The 18,006-nt window shown below is 43.9% G+C and overlaps 1 protein-coding gene across 1 annotated transcript in view; it reads right to left on the bottom strand.

Moving 5' to 3' along the window:
- Positions 1-18,006, bottom strand: part of LOC138288154 (death-associated protein kinase 1-like) — a 238,999-nt gene that overhangs the window by 191,150 nt on the left and 29,843 nt on the right. The window contains exons 2-3 of the mRNA XM_069229452.1: positions 6,517-6,613; positions 6,327-6,423 (exon numbers count right to left, since the gene is read on the bottom strand). Coding sequence (XP_069085553.1) covers positions 6,327-6,423; positions 6,517-6,524 — 105 coding nt within the window. The 5' untranslated portion in view covers positions 6,525-6,613. The remainder of the gene's footprint in view (positions 1-6,326; positions 6,424-6,516; positions 6,614-18,006) is intronic.

Raw genomic sequence — 18,006 nt, 5'->3', positions numbered from 1 at the left:
ACTGAGCCGCCCAGTAGAATGCTTGGATTTTAGGTATCACCAGGTCCCCTTCAAACACTCCCCTCTGCAATTTACCCAGTGCTATGCGATGGCTACCTCCGTCCCACAGCAGCGTATGCAATTTCCTATTAACCTGGGCAAAAAAGGTTGGCGGTAATTTATTCGGTGTGTTCTGGAGCACGTACAGTAGATGCGGGAGGGACATAATTTTAAAAAGGGCAGTGTGGCCCATCAGCGAAAGCGGCAGCGTCTGCCAGTGCGACACATCTCCACGGAGACGATCAAGCTGAGGGTATAGGTTCCTTTTGTGAAATTCCTCTGGGTGCCTTGTTACATTTAGTCCCAAATAGGAGAACCCCTCCCTCACCAGCGGGGCCACACATCCCACCCGGATGCGCAACTGCCCGTCCGTTAGTGGGTAAACTTTCGATTTCTCCCAGTTTATTTGAGAACCCGAGTATGTTCCAAAAAGCTGGAAAATGTGCAACAGTCTGGCTATGAAACGACGGGGTTTCGTGACATAGTGAAGGATGTCATCGGCAAAAGCAGGGAGATCCTAGCCTCCCACAATCTGCCTTCTGGAATACTTCACACAAGAGGGTCCTGCCACACCCAGGTGGCCAGCAGCTCTAGTGCCAGAGCAAACAGCCACAGGTACAGAGGGCAGCCCTGTCTTGTGCCCCTGTGTAGGGCAAAAGCGCAGGACGTCACCCCATTGACCCTCACCTGTGCTTCGGGTCACTGTACAGCAATTGGATCCATGCACATATTTGTGCGCCAAAGCCCAGTCTTGTTAGGACTGCCCTAAGCTAGGCCCATTCAATGCTGTCAAAAGCCATATTTGCGTTAAGCGCAAGCAATCCCGCCTCCAGAACACCTGTCTCATGCAAGATTCCATATAGGAGCCTCAGATTCAGTCCAGTGTTCCTGTGCTGCATAAAACCTGTTTGGTCACGATTGATCAGGTAACTCATTACTGGTCGAAGTCTATTCACTAGAATTTTAGCCAATACTTTAACCTCTAGGTTTAACAGCGATATAGGCCTGTATGAGCCACATTCCGTGTGTGGTTGCCCTCCTGATGTGTTACGACAATAGTTGCTATCCTTTGATCTAGAGGCAATACACCTTCTGCCTTAGCTGCCTGGAACATTGCCAACATATGTGGCAGTACAGTATTTGCCATACTATTGTGGAGTTCTACTGGGAGCCCATTGGGGCCCACCGCCTTTCCTGACCTTGTCTCCATGATTGCCCCTTGTACCTCCTCTACCGTTATGTCCTGGTCAGGTGCCTCCCTATCGTCCGCTCAGAGCTCCATCATTGGCAGGTCACCAAGGAGTTCCATACAGTTCTCGTATGTGTGGTTCGTCTTTGAGGAATAGACTTGCTCATAATGTGTGGCAAAGGCCTCGGCTATTTCGCCCCCTGTGGTATGTCACCCGCATGTTTCATCTCTGATCTCCGTCACCGAGTTCCTACTCCGGTCTCTTCTTTCCAATCAGGCCAATAACCTGTTTGCCTTGTCCCCTACATCATACAGACGTCGCTGCGTGGCCACAGAGTGCGCACATGCATGCTTTATTGCCCACTAGGTCCCTCAACTCCTGCTCCTTAAGTAAGAGACTATGACAATGTTGTGGCTGTATCGAGCCCCCGGCTCATATTTCTGCCACCAACTACTATTGCTTCACATTGGGGAAGGCCCTTTTTCTTGAGACCCCCTATTAATGCCTGCCTATTAATGCCTGCGCTTGTTCTCTAATGACTGCCTTAAAGGCCTCCCACAGTACTCCTGCTAAAGTCACACTTCCCAGGTTATCGTCAAAATATCTCTTAGTCCCTTTGCGTAGTTATTCGGGGAAGCCACCCTCCTTTAACTACCAGGGGTCTATTTTGGGGGGCAATCCTGCATCTCTAACAGTACCAAAGAGAGTGACTACCACCGGGGAATGATCTCACACACCACATGAGAGATGTGTCACCTCCCTAAAGAGTCCGTGTGTAGTGTAAAAAGGAGAAACTCCTATGGGCTGCATATAAAAATGTATATTGCCTCTCTTGTGGGTTGTTAGCTCTCCAGAGGTCTGTCAGGCCCAACAAGTTTGCAAAGGTCTTCAAGTTCCCTGTACCTCCCCCTCCTCTACCGCCTGTCCAGAGTCGGGTCCATTGTATCATTCATGTCTCCCCCTAGGATAAGGGCACCGGGGGTGGTTCCAACAACACAGCTCCTAGTGCTAGTAGAGCGTCTGTATGTAGTTTTGGTGGCACATATACTGAACAGAAATTTTGCGTCTGCCCATTCCAGATCCCAGTCATCACCACAAACCTCCCCAATCTGCCCATCCTCACCAGCCCCGGTTCTAAAGGTAATGATTTTTTAAGTAAAATACCCACTCCCCTGGAGCTAGAAGTGAATCCTGCGTGTGCCACCAGGTAGTAGCCCATTTGGTCTAATGCCCTGCAGTGGTTTCCCTGTAGATGTGTTTCTTTTATGAGGGCCACGTCTGGTGCATGTCTACGGAGAAACTGTAGGACCAATGTCCGTTTAATTCTATTGCCCAGGCCATTAACATTCCACATCATGACCTTCAAGGGCTGGGGCCTAACTGTCATCATTGTACCTGTTTAAGACTTCGGGTCCGCAACTGTCCAACCCCCTGCATCAACCACCCCCTCCTCACACCTCCTAGGGGACTCTCTGTCCTTTCCTGTAGTGTATGTGGTGAGCAAAACGAAAAAACCTTTATAGAGGGGCCTCAGCCCATTGTGCCCTTGAACACCCCAACAGCACCCCTTTCTTCCTGCTATCCTGGCCAGTAGGCTTGAAATTGCCCACTCCCCCAACTTGCAGAGTGGCTGTCACCCCAGCTGTAACATAAAATGTGGTACGGGCGGACCGGTTCTGCAGCGACGGCTCCTATGCTGTGTCGAATAGTCTCATTCCTTAGCATCGGTGTTAGTATTGAAAGCTTCCCACTCAAAATCTGTAGTATTAAGGTCCCTCATCTCTACTCCTCTCGAGGGGAGGATGTGTGGTTTACCTTCTACATGGCACTGTGTGTCCCCTTCTTAGCCCTGATCTCTTCATCAGTGTGCTTTGCCATGTGTGACACTCATCTTCAGTGGGCGGAGAAAACCACCCCAACTTCAATCTGCAGTCTCCCCCTGGATCACTTCCCCTCCCCAGCCCCAGTGTCAGAATAGTCCAGTTCACTTTCTGGTGGTTTGACCGATCTCTGCGCCTTCAGGCGACCTCTTGACTCACCTTTCCTGTCTAGTTGGTCCACCGGGCACCAACCCTCCATCCAGTTCTGTGCCTCTTACGGAGATGAGAAGAACCATGATCTGCCTTCTGCTAGGACACGTAGCTTTGCCAGGAAGAGCATCATATATTTCAGTTCTTTCGCTTGGAGGGCTTTCTTTACTTCATCAAAGCTACGTCTTTGTTTTTGCACCTGGAGGGTAAAGTCAGGGAAAAACCACACCGTGGCATTGTCTAGGTGCACATTTCAGTGCGTACAAGCAACTTGCAGTATAGTGTTGCGGTCTCTGTGGTTGAAAATTCTTACTATGATTGTTCTTGGGGGCCCCCGGTTTCAGTGGAGGAATCGGCGCCCTATGCGGCCTCTCTACAGAGAAGAATTTAGATAGGCGCTTAGGACGGAGAGTATTGACGATGAGGTCCTTCAGAAAGAGATCCACGCTAGACCCTTCTGTCCCCTCTGGAACCTCAACTACTCTGATGTTATTTCTGTGTACTTGTCCTTCTTGGTCTTTCAGTCTGGCCGCCATCACCCCAGTCTGCTTCGTGAGGTACTGCACTTGTCTTCAAGCTTTTTTAGACACGGTTTGCAATGCTTTGATGTCTGACTCCGTTGTTGATACCTTATTGGACATTTTCTGGAGGTCCGCTCGTAAAAAGGAGACGTCCGCCATCACAGCATCTAGTTTAGCCTCCAGCGTGCTTTTCAAGTCTGATATCGTCACCACGATGGCCCTCAATGAAGGTTCTCCTTCCTTTGGCCTACCCACCTCTGACCCATTGGACAAGGGAGGCTGATTTTGCACTGCATATTTGTCCATTTGTTGGACTGTGGTGGGTCCTGGTCCTTGGGCTTCACCTTGATCACAGTAGGGGGTGAAAAGCTCTTCGCATGTCCACCCCAGCACCCCCTCATCCTCAGGGGTCCCCTCCTCCATGGGGTTCCACCGGGTGAGCTTCTCATGCGCATCTTCTGGAGTAACCAGCCCCCCACCTCGACCTCCCCACGGGGCACTCGTACTCCTCACTCCACTGGTCCGACCTGCGATCTCCATTGACCGTTTCTTCCTGTAGGGGCCCTCACCGTCGGGCCACACTCACTTCCAGATCCTGATCTCTGCCACTGTCTCGTCTCTCGCCAGCCGCAGCACCGGCCTGCTCGCTGGCCCATCGGCCTCCCCGCCTTTACTCGTACTGGGCCCGCGGGGGCCAGGCCGTGCAGCCCGCAGGATTTCGTCGGGTGCCCCAGCCTCCCCCTCACTCCCAGCCTCAGCCCCAGGGATCCCTAGACTTGGCCGGGTCGCACTCACCACCGGACTCGCACCTCTGTTACAGTCTCTAGTCTCGGGCCCACCGATGTACCGGCCCTCCCGCGGGCACATCCAGCCTCCTTACTCCCACCCACATCAGGCCGGGCCCTGCCACTTGCAGGTTCTCTTCATGGGGCCCTGGCCTCCCGGCTCCTTCACACTTCTGGCCCTACCCCTCCAGGGTCTTTGGTCTCAAGCCAACCGCACCCACCTCCTGAGTTACTCCACCGCCGCGTCCTAGGCCAGTCGCCGCACCGGCCCGTCCGGCTGGTGCCGCCGTCCACTTCGCCACCACTCGCTTCAGGGCCGCAGCCCGGGCCGCTCAATCTGCAGGGTCTCGTCTCGGGGCACAGGCCACGGGCCACCTCCTCGTTCGCAGGCCCAGCCCCTGGGGTCACTCATTGTCTCTTGTGAGGACGCGCACCATCCCCGACCTGCCCGGCCAGTCAGATCTCTCTCACGCGGCCCACCTTCAGGAGATGGCAGCCTGCCCTCTCAGTGATCCGGGCTCAATTGGCTCAGGTCTCTGCGACCTCGGTGGCTTGTCTCACTCTTTACCCGCTGTTTACTGTGTGGAAACTGCCGGATTATGACGGATAAAGGATTACATTGTTTAGGATCCACAGAGCTCCTTTAGATGGCAGCCATGTGCACAGGAGCCTACCCACGCCCCCTCAAGGTTGTCAAACTTGAACTGTGACAGCTTCTCTCCCCGACACGTCCTTTGTTAAAAATGTACAGACTTCCACATAAGCACCAAGCAGCCCTGAAAAAGCATGTAAAAAACATCTCACACAGAAAATTACCATTGCGTCTCCACCACAGAATCGAAATGCTAACTTCCAACAACTTGCTCTGTGTTGCTCAGTCCCTTTTCCTGGCCACCAGACTTCCAGAAACCGCCCTGGTCTTACACAGAGCTATCCAGTATGGAGTCACCAGCCTGATCACAAATCAGCGGGTGTAACATTACTTCAATTAATCGACCTTCCAGTTCATACCAAATCCTTGTGCTAAAAGTCATCCTTCCAAAATACAATACAAAAATAAAGTAGACTAATTTGAAGTAAAGCTGCTCTTCTATGGTGATCTTTACAAAATTGAGATGGCATTCAAAGTAAAGCCTGGGGTATAGAAAGGCCATTGACAAGGGCAAGGATGGATAAAGGTGAGGAAAGACAAGGAAAGACAAAGGCAAGGAAACAAAGGCTTGTCCATCGACACCCTGAGACTCTGAAATGCACACCCTCTTATCTCATGCTGCCCCCATCTAAGTAACAATTGATGTAGGTACTCAGAATCTACTGTTTCAACATGTTGAACTTGTCAATTGACTCACTTTTCTATTACTCAGGCTGACAAAACCCCTAGACTATCCAATCCCTAGGCTACCCAATACCTGTGTACTCTTTGCACCTCCCTCAACTGAATTATTTCTGTGTGTATCCAGTGGACTATATACCTTTCCCCAGTCATAACCTGTAGATAAACATGCATGGTACACAGCCAATGGTTCCTACATTAAGCGTGCCACAGCCTTCCAGGGCTCAATCCAGGCAATGCCAATATCCCAATAAAATCCTTCAACTGGCAAAAGGACATTGGTTTCCGAGGGTTGAGAAGTGAGATTGTGTGAGTGCAGAGAATGAAGTAAATTAAGAGAGACAGGGTACATACATGGGTTAATTTTAAATACAAGTAGTCAAGGAACTGCACAGTGCTACTGGCATAAGGAATCAAATAAAATATACCTTATCATAGCGATTGGAGTCTACTTCCTGTAATACTAAGTCAGAGATTCCTCGCCCAGTTGTTGAAACATGAAACATGTCATTCACTTCACTGATACTGAAAGGAAGTAGACAGTGTGATTAGAGAAGTGAACTAAAGAACACTGGCAACAAAGGTGTCAGAATTGTAGTTTAATCAAATAAAATATACCTTATCATAGCGATTGGAGTCTACTTCCTGTAATACTAAGTCAGAGATTCCTCGCCCAGTTGTTGAAACATGAAACATGTCATTCACTTCACTGATACTGAAAGGAAGTAGACAGTGTGATTAGAGAAGTGAACTAAAGAACACTGGCAACAAAGGTGTCAGAATTGTAGTTTAAAAACAAAATGTTTATTGAATTTTCGACTTTCTTCTGCATCACACAAAGAGCGAAAGCAAAGCGACTTTTGACATAGATAAACATATTGTGTTGAACAGTTGCGGCTTACACATACCGTGATCTAAGTGGAGGATATACACTTTGCAGAAAAAGTTAATTTCCTCCATTGGAATGAGTTCCTTCTCTGAAGTGGAAAATTTAGTGAAATAGCAAGAGACTTTGGAAACCAATAAGTGAGACCCAGTGGTTCACAGGCAAATCAATGAAAAACACAATAAGGTATACAGTATGAAATGAGTAATGAGGAGAAGAAGTGAAATGGCCCCTAGTGATGTTTATTAGATTAGTGATGAAGGGAATCATGAAAACTGAAAGTACAATGTGTGAAAAAATTAAAAAGGGAAGTAAAAAGTGAGACGGCACTGAATCGTGTAACAAGAGCTCAAAGGAACTGAATGAGACCCCACTGAAATGTAAGTGCAAGTAATAATAGGAAAGAGTAAGAGCTCGTAGAGGACTGCATCAGCAGAGAGAAATTAGAGTGTACCTATTAAAATGTAAGAAACTTGAGAAGGACATGTGAGACTCGCTGGAATGTATGAGACCAGTGACAAAGGCAATGAGCAAGATCCATCAAGCTAGTGGTGTGGAAGAAGTGAGTGAGGCCCCACATATGTGACTGAAATGACAGATTTGCAAATATATTCCGAATTGCTGAATGTTAATTATTCAATATCTGCAGAGAGATGGACGTCTTTATGAGAAACATTGAGAGTCAGTTTTAAAGCTGTATCCATGTTCTTGAATAAACTATGGTTGTTAATAATGTATTCATGCACAACCATGGATGGCTATGGTTTTCCCTTGCTTTTGATACTTTGTTAGTCTAGGAAGATATAAAGGGAAACCAGTGGAAGCAATACCACACAAAACGTTCATACTGAATGGCAAGAACAACCTGATAACTAAAGGAGAGGAGGACAAGGGAGATATTGTATTATTGTTATAACATTTGTGTCATAAAAAACATTACATAATACACAAGCAAACTCGATATCAACAAACATACATCGGAACCTGGTTTTGACCTTGCCTGTAAAAAGCGCACACACCCCTAACACTAGGCAAGGGTGCTACTCTGTGCAAAAATAGAACAATCGTCATAAAAAAAACTGCCTTTCAGGTAGTCCTGCAATACAACATTAAATGAAGCAAGATGGATAGCTGACACCCAATCATTTGTTACTCTTAATGACTTTATTACATCAGAAATATATCCTAGCTAAGGATGTGGCTGCTGACCATACAGAGTGCAAGCCAGCCCATAATAATGCCATTAGTGTTCCCTCTGGGGCTCCTCTTATACAATGAAAAGAATGTAAAAAGTTTGCTCCATTTCATAGGACTTTTTATTGAGCTGGAACTACAGCCCAACATTGGCTGCTTTTTTGTGTTAGGCAATCATGAGTGTCTTCTGTACGCACTGCATTGCCCAAGATCCAGCCAATGTAAGAGATTTCCACGAAGACTTATTTGCATACAATATAGTTGATATTAGCTTGCTTTTGGTGACTTTCTATATAGTTAATGAAAAGTGGCAAGCATGATTTTTTTGCAAAGCTAAGAATCACATAGGTTAAGTGATTAGAACTGTAATTGTATTTATATAGCGCTTACTAACCCTGAAAAGGCGTCAAATTGCTTTTCTGCGAGTAGCATGCTACTCCAGAACCCAAAAGGATTAGTGGTGGATTGGTAAAGGGAAATAGGAGTACGATATTAGTATTAGTATAGGGAGGTACGAGTTAATTTAAGAAGAGCACATGTAAGTCTGTTAGTTAATTTGAATAGAATAATGGAGGGACAGAGGAGGGAAGAATCCAAAAGTGTTAACTGGGAGATCATAGTAGTAAGATGAGTTTTGGGATGAGTACATGAGAGGTGGAAGATGGAAGAGTCTGTAGAAAGGGATTATGGAGATCATCGTATTTATATGAGGTTTGGGATGAGTCAAAGGAGAGATAGATGAGGGAGAATTTAGGAGAGTTGTTCGGGAGATCATAGTCATGCACTGAGGTTTGGGGTGAGCCAGGAGGGGTAGAGGAGGAAAAAGTCTGGGAAGGGTTATTTTGGGGATCATAGTATTAGAATGGGTTTGGGATAAGTCAGAGAGTGGAGATAGACGATATATTGATAGCGGTATAGGGTGATGTTCAGACAGAGTGAAGCTTTCGAGAGAGTAAAACATTTTTTTCCCTCTTGTACAGTAGCATTATAGTAGTAAATATATAGAAACATGATTACATAATCAAGGGAATAAATGTGTAAGGAATATAATATATTGAGATTTGAAGTTGTATCGTATAAACACAGGGAAACATCCTTAACAATGCGTTGCGACAACACAGATGCTTCCCATGCAAACGCAACCACGCTTGCCGGAACAACGCATGGCTTTTTCTGTGCCTTAACCACAAATGTGCCAAACTACGCATATGTGTAGTTAAGGCATAGAAAAAGCCATGCATTGATTGGGAGAGGATGCAGAGGATGTGGTGAAGTAAGTGGGGCTGGGCAGGGGTTGAGGGTGGATTAAGGGCTTGGGGTAGGTGGAGGTCTCGGGGGAAGGCCGTTTTTGTTTAAGGGGCGGGGTCTTTGGTATTTTTATTTTTTAGGGCTTAGGGTGGGAGGAGTCGGCTATTTTTTTGTGGGAGTGGGGGAGTTTGGGTATTTTTTTTTTATTTATGTCTTAGGGTGGGGTCAGGTAGTTTATTTTTAAAGGGGTGGGGGAAGGTTGAAGGAAGGGCAGGAGGAGGGAGGAGAGAGACAAAGAAGGATCTGGAGAGGATGCAGTGAGGTAAGTGAAATTGGGGCAGGGTTGGTGGGTAGATCTCAGTGGTGGGGGTGATTTTGGTCTTAGGGTGGGTGAGGGGGTGTTAAGGCATTTCAGTTTTGTTTTAAGGGCAGGGTTGGGGGTTGAGGTAATTTAGTTTTTAGGGGTAGGTTGGGGGGGTTGAGATTTTTTTTTTTTGTAGGGCTTAGGATGGATGAGGGATCTGGGTAATTTACCTATTGGGAGGGAAGGTTATAGGGCTCAGGGCGGGTTAGTTTGTCGGGGTACTTTAGTTTGTAGGGGTGGGGGATCGGGGTAGTTTTTTTTGGGTCTAGGGCGGGTAGGAGGGTCGGGTAGTTTAGTTTTTTAGGGATGGGGTGGGGGGTCAGGATAGTTTTTTTTTTTAGGGCTCATGGCGGGGGAGTGTCGGTGTTTTTTTTTTAGGGTTCTGGGCAGGTGGGGGTATCAACATACTTTAGTTTTCAGGGGTGGAGGGTTGAGATAGATATATTTTTAGGGCTCTTTTGGAGTAGTTTAGGTATTAGGGGTGGGGGTAGTTTTGGGCCTCAGGGCAGGGGGGGCTTGTATGGCATAACCACGCATGCCGTTTCACATGCTGTTTCCACATATGCCTTTACTAGGCATGCTTTTACAACCAAATTTGTTGTAAAGGCATGCGTGGTAAAGGCAGTGCTTTAAATGGGCCGGTACTGTCCGGTACTGAGTACCGGCACTTTTTTATTTTGAGAGGGAGAGTACCGGCACACCTCAAGAAAAACGTAATACTTTTAATGGGAGAGTACCGGCGCTTCTCAGAAACAAGCAGGTACTCTGGCACAGAGTACCTGCACTTTATTTTTTCCATTTCAAGCATTGGGTAAAGGCATGCATGAAAACGACTCAGTTGTGGTTCCGACCGCGTTAAGACATGCGTTCTTCTGGCATGTGTGGTTCTATCATTCTACCATTTTTTATTTATTTAAATATTGTTTATTGGAAGTTCAACAATTAATTATAAAATGCTTATTTAGAAGAAATATAAGATACAGAATAAACATGTATAGCATTGAAACAGGAAATTAGGAATACTGAAGTCCAAAAAAGTCAACACATTAATAAAAAGCAAAATCATGTCATACATTTTTATATATAAAAAGGAAAGAAATGAAAAGTGGGGAATAGCAAAAAAGAAGATAGAAGAAGAAGAATGAGGAAAGATTAGAGAACAGAGAAAGGGGAAGATATATAGGTAATGAAAGGAAACCACTAAAAGGTCAGATTTGATCTTTTAGTAAGTATTCAATGAAGATACACTGGATATTCTATGTTCATCACAAATAAAATTCCACCATGTTGAAACAAATATTTTGGAAGTGTCTTTCCAGCATGCAAGTATAACCTTAAAAGCAATAGCGACGAAGAGGTCAAACAACTTAGGTTTAGGAGAAATATGCATAAAATCAGGAGACATAGTGCCCAAGAAAACACTTTGAATAGATAATTGGACATCATGTTTGAATATGTGTGCATTTAATCCAAATATCTTTCCAAAAATTTAAGACATGTGGGCAATAATATAGTAAATGAATTAAAGTGCCATTAGAGATAAAACAAGACAAACATAATGAAAAGGAATTTCAATCAAATTTAGCGATACATTCAGGAGTCATAACAGCTCTACTGTAAATAAAAAATAAAGATTGTGTAATACGAGCAGCCCTAGAGGTACTGAATAGTCTTAGCCAAACTCTATCCCACAGCTGAGTAGTAAGTGAGATAGAGAGGTCCTTTTCCCAAAGTAGTTCATTGAGGGTTTTTGAGCATGCAATGTTTGGGGATAATAAACATTTATAAATGAATGCAGCTTTAGGGATAGAATCATGGCCAATGTTATATAGCGGTGTTGAAGGTGTAATTGGTGTAAGAGATGTCGGAAAATTATTGGTATTTAAGAAAGATTGAAGAACAGAAGATATAAGCATATATTCTTGAAGAAAAGAGTTTGGTAAATTGTACTGTGTTTGTAGTTGAGTAAAAGGTATAACAGAATTATGACTTATCAATTGATGAACAAACAAAATTCCCTTTTCTTTCCAGTGTTTGAAATAAAATGATTTGCGACGAAATTTAATGAACTTATTATACCAAATAGATGAGGAAATAAACTGTTGATGAAAATCTAAACCTTCTGAAAATATTGTATGAAGTAAAATATTGTATGCAGTTCCGACCGCGTTAAGACATGCGTTTTTCCAGCATGTGTGGTTCTATCATCCTACTATAAACACAGGCTTTCAAGAGTTACAGTATTTGAAGTTAACTTATTTTGGCACTTTTATAACAGCATTTTATCTTTGCCCAATACATCAATAAAGAAATGCTTGTAGATAAATAAAGATAATATTTACCTATAGTGATAGATAAAATAAAAACAGACTCATACGCATCTAATCAAGCAACTTATATAGAAACTATGCAATGACCATGTCAAGCGTAGAATAATATACATATATACAAATATATACATACATAGAAACATACACATATACTATATATATATATGTATACACATCCATACACATACAAATACATACATATGTACGCTTAATTGAAGTAAAGGATACATTTGTTAAACAGGCCTAAAGAGTATGTATATGGTTTAAGATAAAATAGATACTAAACGCATTTGTACAAAGAAATATCTAGATATATAAACATAATCAAATTATAACATGTTTATGTACACAAGGATATGCAGTCCATTGCTGTTTGAGTATGGTGGTTATGTGGAAGAGAGCCAACTCTTGAGCAGTCTTCTGAAGATAAGATAGTAATCCGTGGATCTTAGATTTGGGGGTAATGAATTCCATAGTAAGGCCACTTGAAGATGTACCACCTATTGTCATTTTCTTGTATGGTGGTGTTTTGAGGCGGGGTGCCAATCTTGAGCGGAGGTTTATTTGTTGAATGTATTTGATGATTTTATTCATGATGAAAAGCGGTCCTGTTCTATGTATTGCCTTGTGGGTGATACAAAGCATCTTGAAGGTGGATCTTCTAGCAACCGGTAACCAATGTAGGGCCCTCAAGGCAGGGGAGATGTGGGCTAGTGGCTTTACATGTAGGAGTAGTCTGGCAGCTGAGTTCTGAATGCGTTGTCATTTTTTCATAGTAAATAGCGAAGATCCATGGTAGTAGCCAATGGGGTAATCCAGTTTAGAAAGTACAAGAGGGATAATAGCCTGCACTTTGTGTGGAAATCCGAAGTGGGGGAAGATACGTCACAGAGATTTCATGGTGATAAAGCTTGATAATCTGTCCACTTGAGTATTCATTGTTAACTTGGAGTCCATGGTAATTACAAGGTTTCTTATTTCCTCAGATAGTTTAGGAGGTGACCTCAGATCGTCAGACCAGAAGCAGAGTGGGTCATATGTTTTTCCAAACGCCAAGTGATAAACATCTGGATTTCATGGTGATCAGGCAACAGTAATGCCCTCTTCTTCTCTAGTGGAACCATACAGGCAGATATTTGTAAGTTGGCACAAGTTCCAGTTTTTGTCCCCTAAAATATCACTGACCAGGCTATTTTCATTTGTGCCCAAACACCATTATGTGTTAACTTTCAGCTTGTTAATTTTGCTATACGTTTCCATGGTTTTAAGCAGCCTTTCGAGGTATACTCGTGCTCTGCTGAAAATGATGGTGTTGACAAACTAGAAAGTCACTGACTCACTGCTCCCTAACCTGGGGGATGACTATTAACCGTGCACAGAAATGTATTGTAGAGCAGTGTTGGACCCGGCCCTTTTGCAGGGTTATCCCCAACTTTTTTGGCTTCTTTCTCCTGTTTTTCTGACCTGTTTTTGTTGGCTTTCGGACTCTGGGCACTATATCACTGCTAACCAGTGCTAAAGTGCATGTGCTCTTTGTCTAAAATGTATTGGTGATTGGTTTCTCCATGATTGGCATATATGATTTACTAGTAAGTCCCTAGTACAGTGCACACTGTGTGCCCAAGGCCTGTAAATCAAATGCTACTAGTGGGCCTGCAGCACTGACTGTGCCACGCACATGAGTAGCCCTGTAAATATGGCTCAGGCCTGCCGGCGCTGTGTCTGTGAGTGCAGTGTTATACTGCCATTTCAACCTGGCAAGTGCAACCTCTTGTCAGGCCCAAACCTTCCCTTTTATCACCTGTAAGTCACCCCTAAGGTAGGCCCAAGGCAGCCTCATTGGCATGGTGCGGTGTATTTAATAGGTAGGACATGTGCTGGTGTGTTTTACATGTCCCAATAGTGGAATACTGCTAAATTTATTTTTCACTATTGCAAGGCTTTTCTCTCCTATTGGGTAACATGGATTGTCTTGAAATATCTTCCAAGTTTAATTTCTCATTGGGAGCAGATAGAGATTTGGACTTTGGCGTCTCTGAACTCACAATTTCATAATACATCTTTTGGGGAAGTTGGTTCTTGAATTGTAAGTTTGAAAATACCTCTTTTAGAAAGTGGGCATTTTCTTGCTTAACCATTCTTGGGCTGTTTGTGTATTCACTCTAGACAGTCACATAAAGGGAGCTGAGGTGTGCCCTGCATATCCTGAGGGCCCATCACCAGGCTGATGGGGCTTCCTGAGGTAAAGTGGTGGGGGGAGCTAACACTTGCACCTGATTAGGGATGTGCATGTCCTCATACAAATCAGTCTCCAAGCCCTGTAGTGTGTCTGGCACCAGGGCAGGGAAAGGCAGGGTCTTGTGCACTACAAAGACTTCTCTTTGACGTTTGCCCACTTCAAAGATAGAAATGGGTATAAGTACTGTACCTCTGACCCCACATAGTTAGAACACTTCTGGACTGAGGACATTCTGCCAGGAAGAAGAGCTGAATGCTGTAGAAGGGACTGCCACTCTGCCTGTTGCTGTATTTTCCTGGCCTGCTGCTTTTGTCCTGGGAGTGAAAGGACTGGACTTTGCTTTCTACATCCTGCTTCCAAGGTTTTCCAAGGGCTTGAGTTGAGCTTGCCTCCTCTCCAGAGGTCTCAGGACCATCAAAGACTTCACCTGCCAGCACCTGGGTTCTCTTGCTGAGAGTCCTGACTTGCCAAGGGGTGCCAAATCCAGTCCCTGGGCCCTTGGAAGTGAGTTCTGATGATCTTAAGGAGAAAACCCATGCATTGACTCCCAGCGCTGTTGTAAAACAGCACATCACTGGAAGGATTTGATGCAGTGCCTACACCGCTGCTGCAAAAACATCACAGCGCCTGCTTCGCCGCTGTAGACCAACAAAGCAGGCCTGGATTTTTGACACATTGTCCCTGGGTGCCACTTTCTTTATCGCGATTGCATTGCATTAAGTAACCAAGGTGACAATTCACCACCTTGCAGCAGTACGGAACCGACACATCACCTCCCCTGACAGTAAGGAACCAATGCATTGCTTGCTTTTCTGGCACCTCACCTCCCCTGCGCCTGTTCTTGTCTTTTATTTGTGACGCATCCAAGGTATGTTGCCCTAAAACAAATGCATCCATTGATTTCTATGGACCAAACTTGCTTATGTATTTAAAAGTTATATCTTGACTTGTGTATTATGCTGGATTTTTGTCATTTTGGGCTTGTTTTACTCAGATCAATATTTGCTATTTTTCTAAACTGGCGTGGAATCCTTTGGTAGTGTTTTTGTAATGATATGTGAGTTTTGACCACTGACTCTACTTTGCACTTAGCCTAGCACTACACTGTCACTTTAGTGACCACCAGCTTCATTCTGCCTATTGGCTTTATCTTAGCATTAGACACTGCTACGTTAAAAGCTGCACGTAGTTTTCCACATTGTACAATGTGCACATGTTTTAATTCATTATTTGCTTTGCATTATAATATAGATACACATATTTGCTGTATATATTGCAGTGGAGAATCATTTGTACATTATTTCATTTCATTGTTGTGATCATTTTTAAACGTTTGTTTTCAGCAAGCTAATCTCCTTTTAGGGACCTTGCGTAGCGAAATAACAAATGTCTTCTTTGGACTAAGAAGCGCATTCCAGAGATTTTTTGTCTGTGCATGAGTGTTTCAGCTCGGTCATCAGCTAAGCAAAACATTTTGGTGTCGTCGATCAGTCTAAAAAGAGGTTGGAAATTGAAAGTGTACAATTTAAAAGAGAGAATATGTTTTTATTTAGAGAGTTAAAGGAAGCACTGCTAACCGTTTCTGATAATGCACGTGAAATTAAAACGCCTTATGATGTCTTGGCAAATGTGTTTTCTTGTTTATCAGGACTTTCTAAGTTTTGGGATGGGTGCTTGGATAAAACAGAATTTATAACTGTACATACATGTTTAAAAAAGGTGCTTTTTGAACGGAATGATGTCCCTTTTGTTCTTGACGTGAGGATTTGGATACTTTTGTCTGCCTACAAAAACATGCATGAGAAGTGTAAACAGTTAGAAGCTGAGAAAATACATTACAGCAACAGTTTGTTGCTATATTGTCTTATCAGAGTGAGTTATTACAACATAAATCTGACATCTACCAAGCCGTCATAGGGATATCTGATTTTTCACATTCCAGTAATGAGGAGGTTAAAAAAGTTGGGGGCCAGTGTGAGCTACATGAGCAGAACGTAGTTCGTGCACAGCCAATATTTAGACGAAAAATATATAGTAGCCCACAGTTTTTGGCAGGAGTTGAAATGCATTCTTTAAAAGACTACACTCAGCAAGAAGTTAAGGATGTTAACGATATATTCATGGAGCTTTTGCAGAGTAAAATGTGGCCAGGACATAGAGAGATGTTGCTACAGGTAAAACAAAATAATTTGGAGTTTGCTACTTCTAGCACTAAGCAAGAGACACCGTAATTCATGAGATTGTTTGATTTTTAGAGACAGCATGACCCTCCTCTGAGTAAAATCTTAAGCCTTTGGTACAAAGTGACAAGAAAAAAACATGAGTTTGAATGGGGTGAAGTGCAGCAGTGTGCTTTTGATTTGGCAAAATAAATAATTCAAAGAGGCTTTAGACTTGTGGACAGTGCAGGAAGGAGACACTGTGCTGCATGTAACTATCCAGGACAATATGTGGATTGGAGCAGGTGGCAAAAGCAGAGAAGAACAGGAATGTCCCTGGGGTTTTGGACTAAAACATTATCGGATGAGACTTTGAAAAACTGGAGTGAGCATTTAACTGAAGCCCTCCAGATTCCGAATAACAGACCATTACAAAATGCTGAGACTGCCCTGATGCAAATGTTAACCCTGATACAACCAAATGTGGCCACCAACACCACTGAGTACTGGGAAATAAAGCCTAGAGCTTCAGCTCCTCACAGAGCCACACCAGAATCTGCAGGTCTTGACCTACATGCTTACAAAATTGCCCATCTTGTCATAAGTCCAGTGTATGGAGGATTGGTGAGGAAGGGGACTGCCCCAGCCCATCTGACAGTGCAAGGAAAGAGAGGTGTTGGTTCAACTGACAAAAACCCTGATGCGAAGGTGTGGATGAAATCACCAAATGGCCCTCCAGAACCTGCAGGGATTATAGCCAAGGCACCTAATAATGTTCTGCTGATCATAAAACAAGGAAAGGAAAAGGAGAGTGCATTTCAGCTGACAAATGTTATTTGCAAGAAAGATCATACTTGTTTCTTTTACAGATCATACTACAACTTGCCTCTAACCCTGAGTGAGCCGTGTGGTCTCCCTTCGGGCATGTGCGTGTGCGGTTGGGTGAGACAGCACCCCCAACCTGAACCTGATTGATCGAGCACGTTGCGCAATACCCCTGCTGCTTTCTGAAGGGCAAAACCTATGGATCCATTTGGTGCTAATTGTGCTTCACAGATCAAAGTTCTGCATGGGAATAATGCACAGTACCATGGATATTCTATCAATCTGTTTGATTATAATTCTAATGGAACACACAACATAGCTTGTTATCACCTGATGACTGCTGCCAGTCACATTAAGCATGTGTAAGTTGCCAGTTGGCTGACTATTCTCGTATGGGAACCTCACTTTTACTTACATTCCAGCAAATCTTACAGGTGGACCGTGTATCATTACATGATTAGGACTCATGATGTTTCCACCTAACTCTATACAAACGTGTTATCCTAGAGACACTATTCAATCAGTTATTATCCCAATTAGAATATATAAGCTTCAGTCTTTTTATTGTAGGTGGGCCTGGTTTAACTGTTTATAATATTATTCCCACTCCCTTTGCTTTATAGTGATAGCTCTTGTCATTTCATTATGTTGCTGTATACAATTCATACCTAATTTGCTTGCAATGTTTTTGTATTTTTTTTTTTAAACCAAAAGGAGAAGTTGATTTTAGGACTATAAGGTATGAGTCACTGGTCAAAAAAGGGTGGAATGTAATGATATGTGAGTTTTGACCGCTGACACCACGTTGCCCTTACCCTAGCACTACACTGTCACTTTAGTGACCTCCAGCTTCATTCTGCCTA

This window comes from Pleurodeles waltl, chromosome 4_1 (assembly GCF_031143425.1).
Source record: "Pleurodeles waltl isolate 20211129_DDA chromosome 4_1, aPleWal1.hap1.20221129, whole genome shotgun sequence".
NCBI classification, from domain to species: Eukaryota; Metazoa; Chordata; class Amphibia; order Caudata; family Salamandridae; genus Pleurodeles; species Pleurodeles waltl.
The sequence above is the reverse complement of the archived record's forward strand: the minus strand, read 5'-3'. Positions and strand labels throughout refer to the sequence as shown.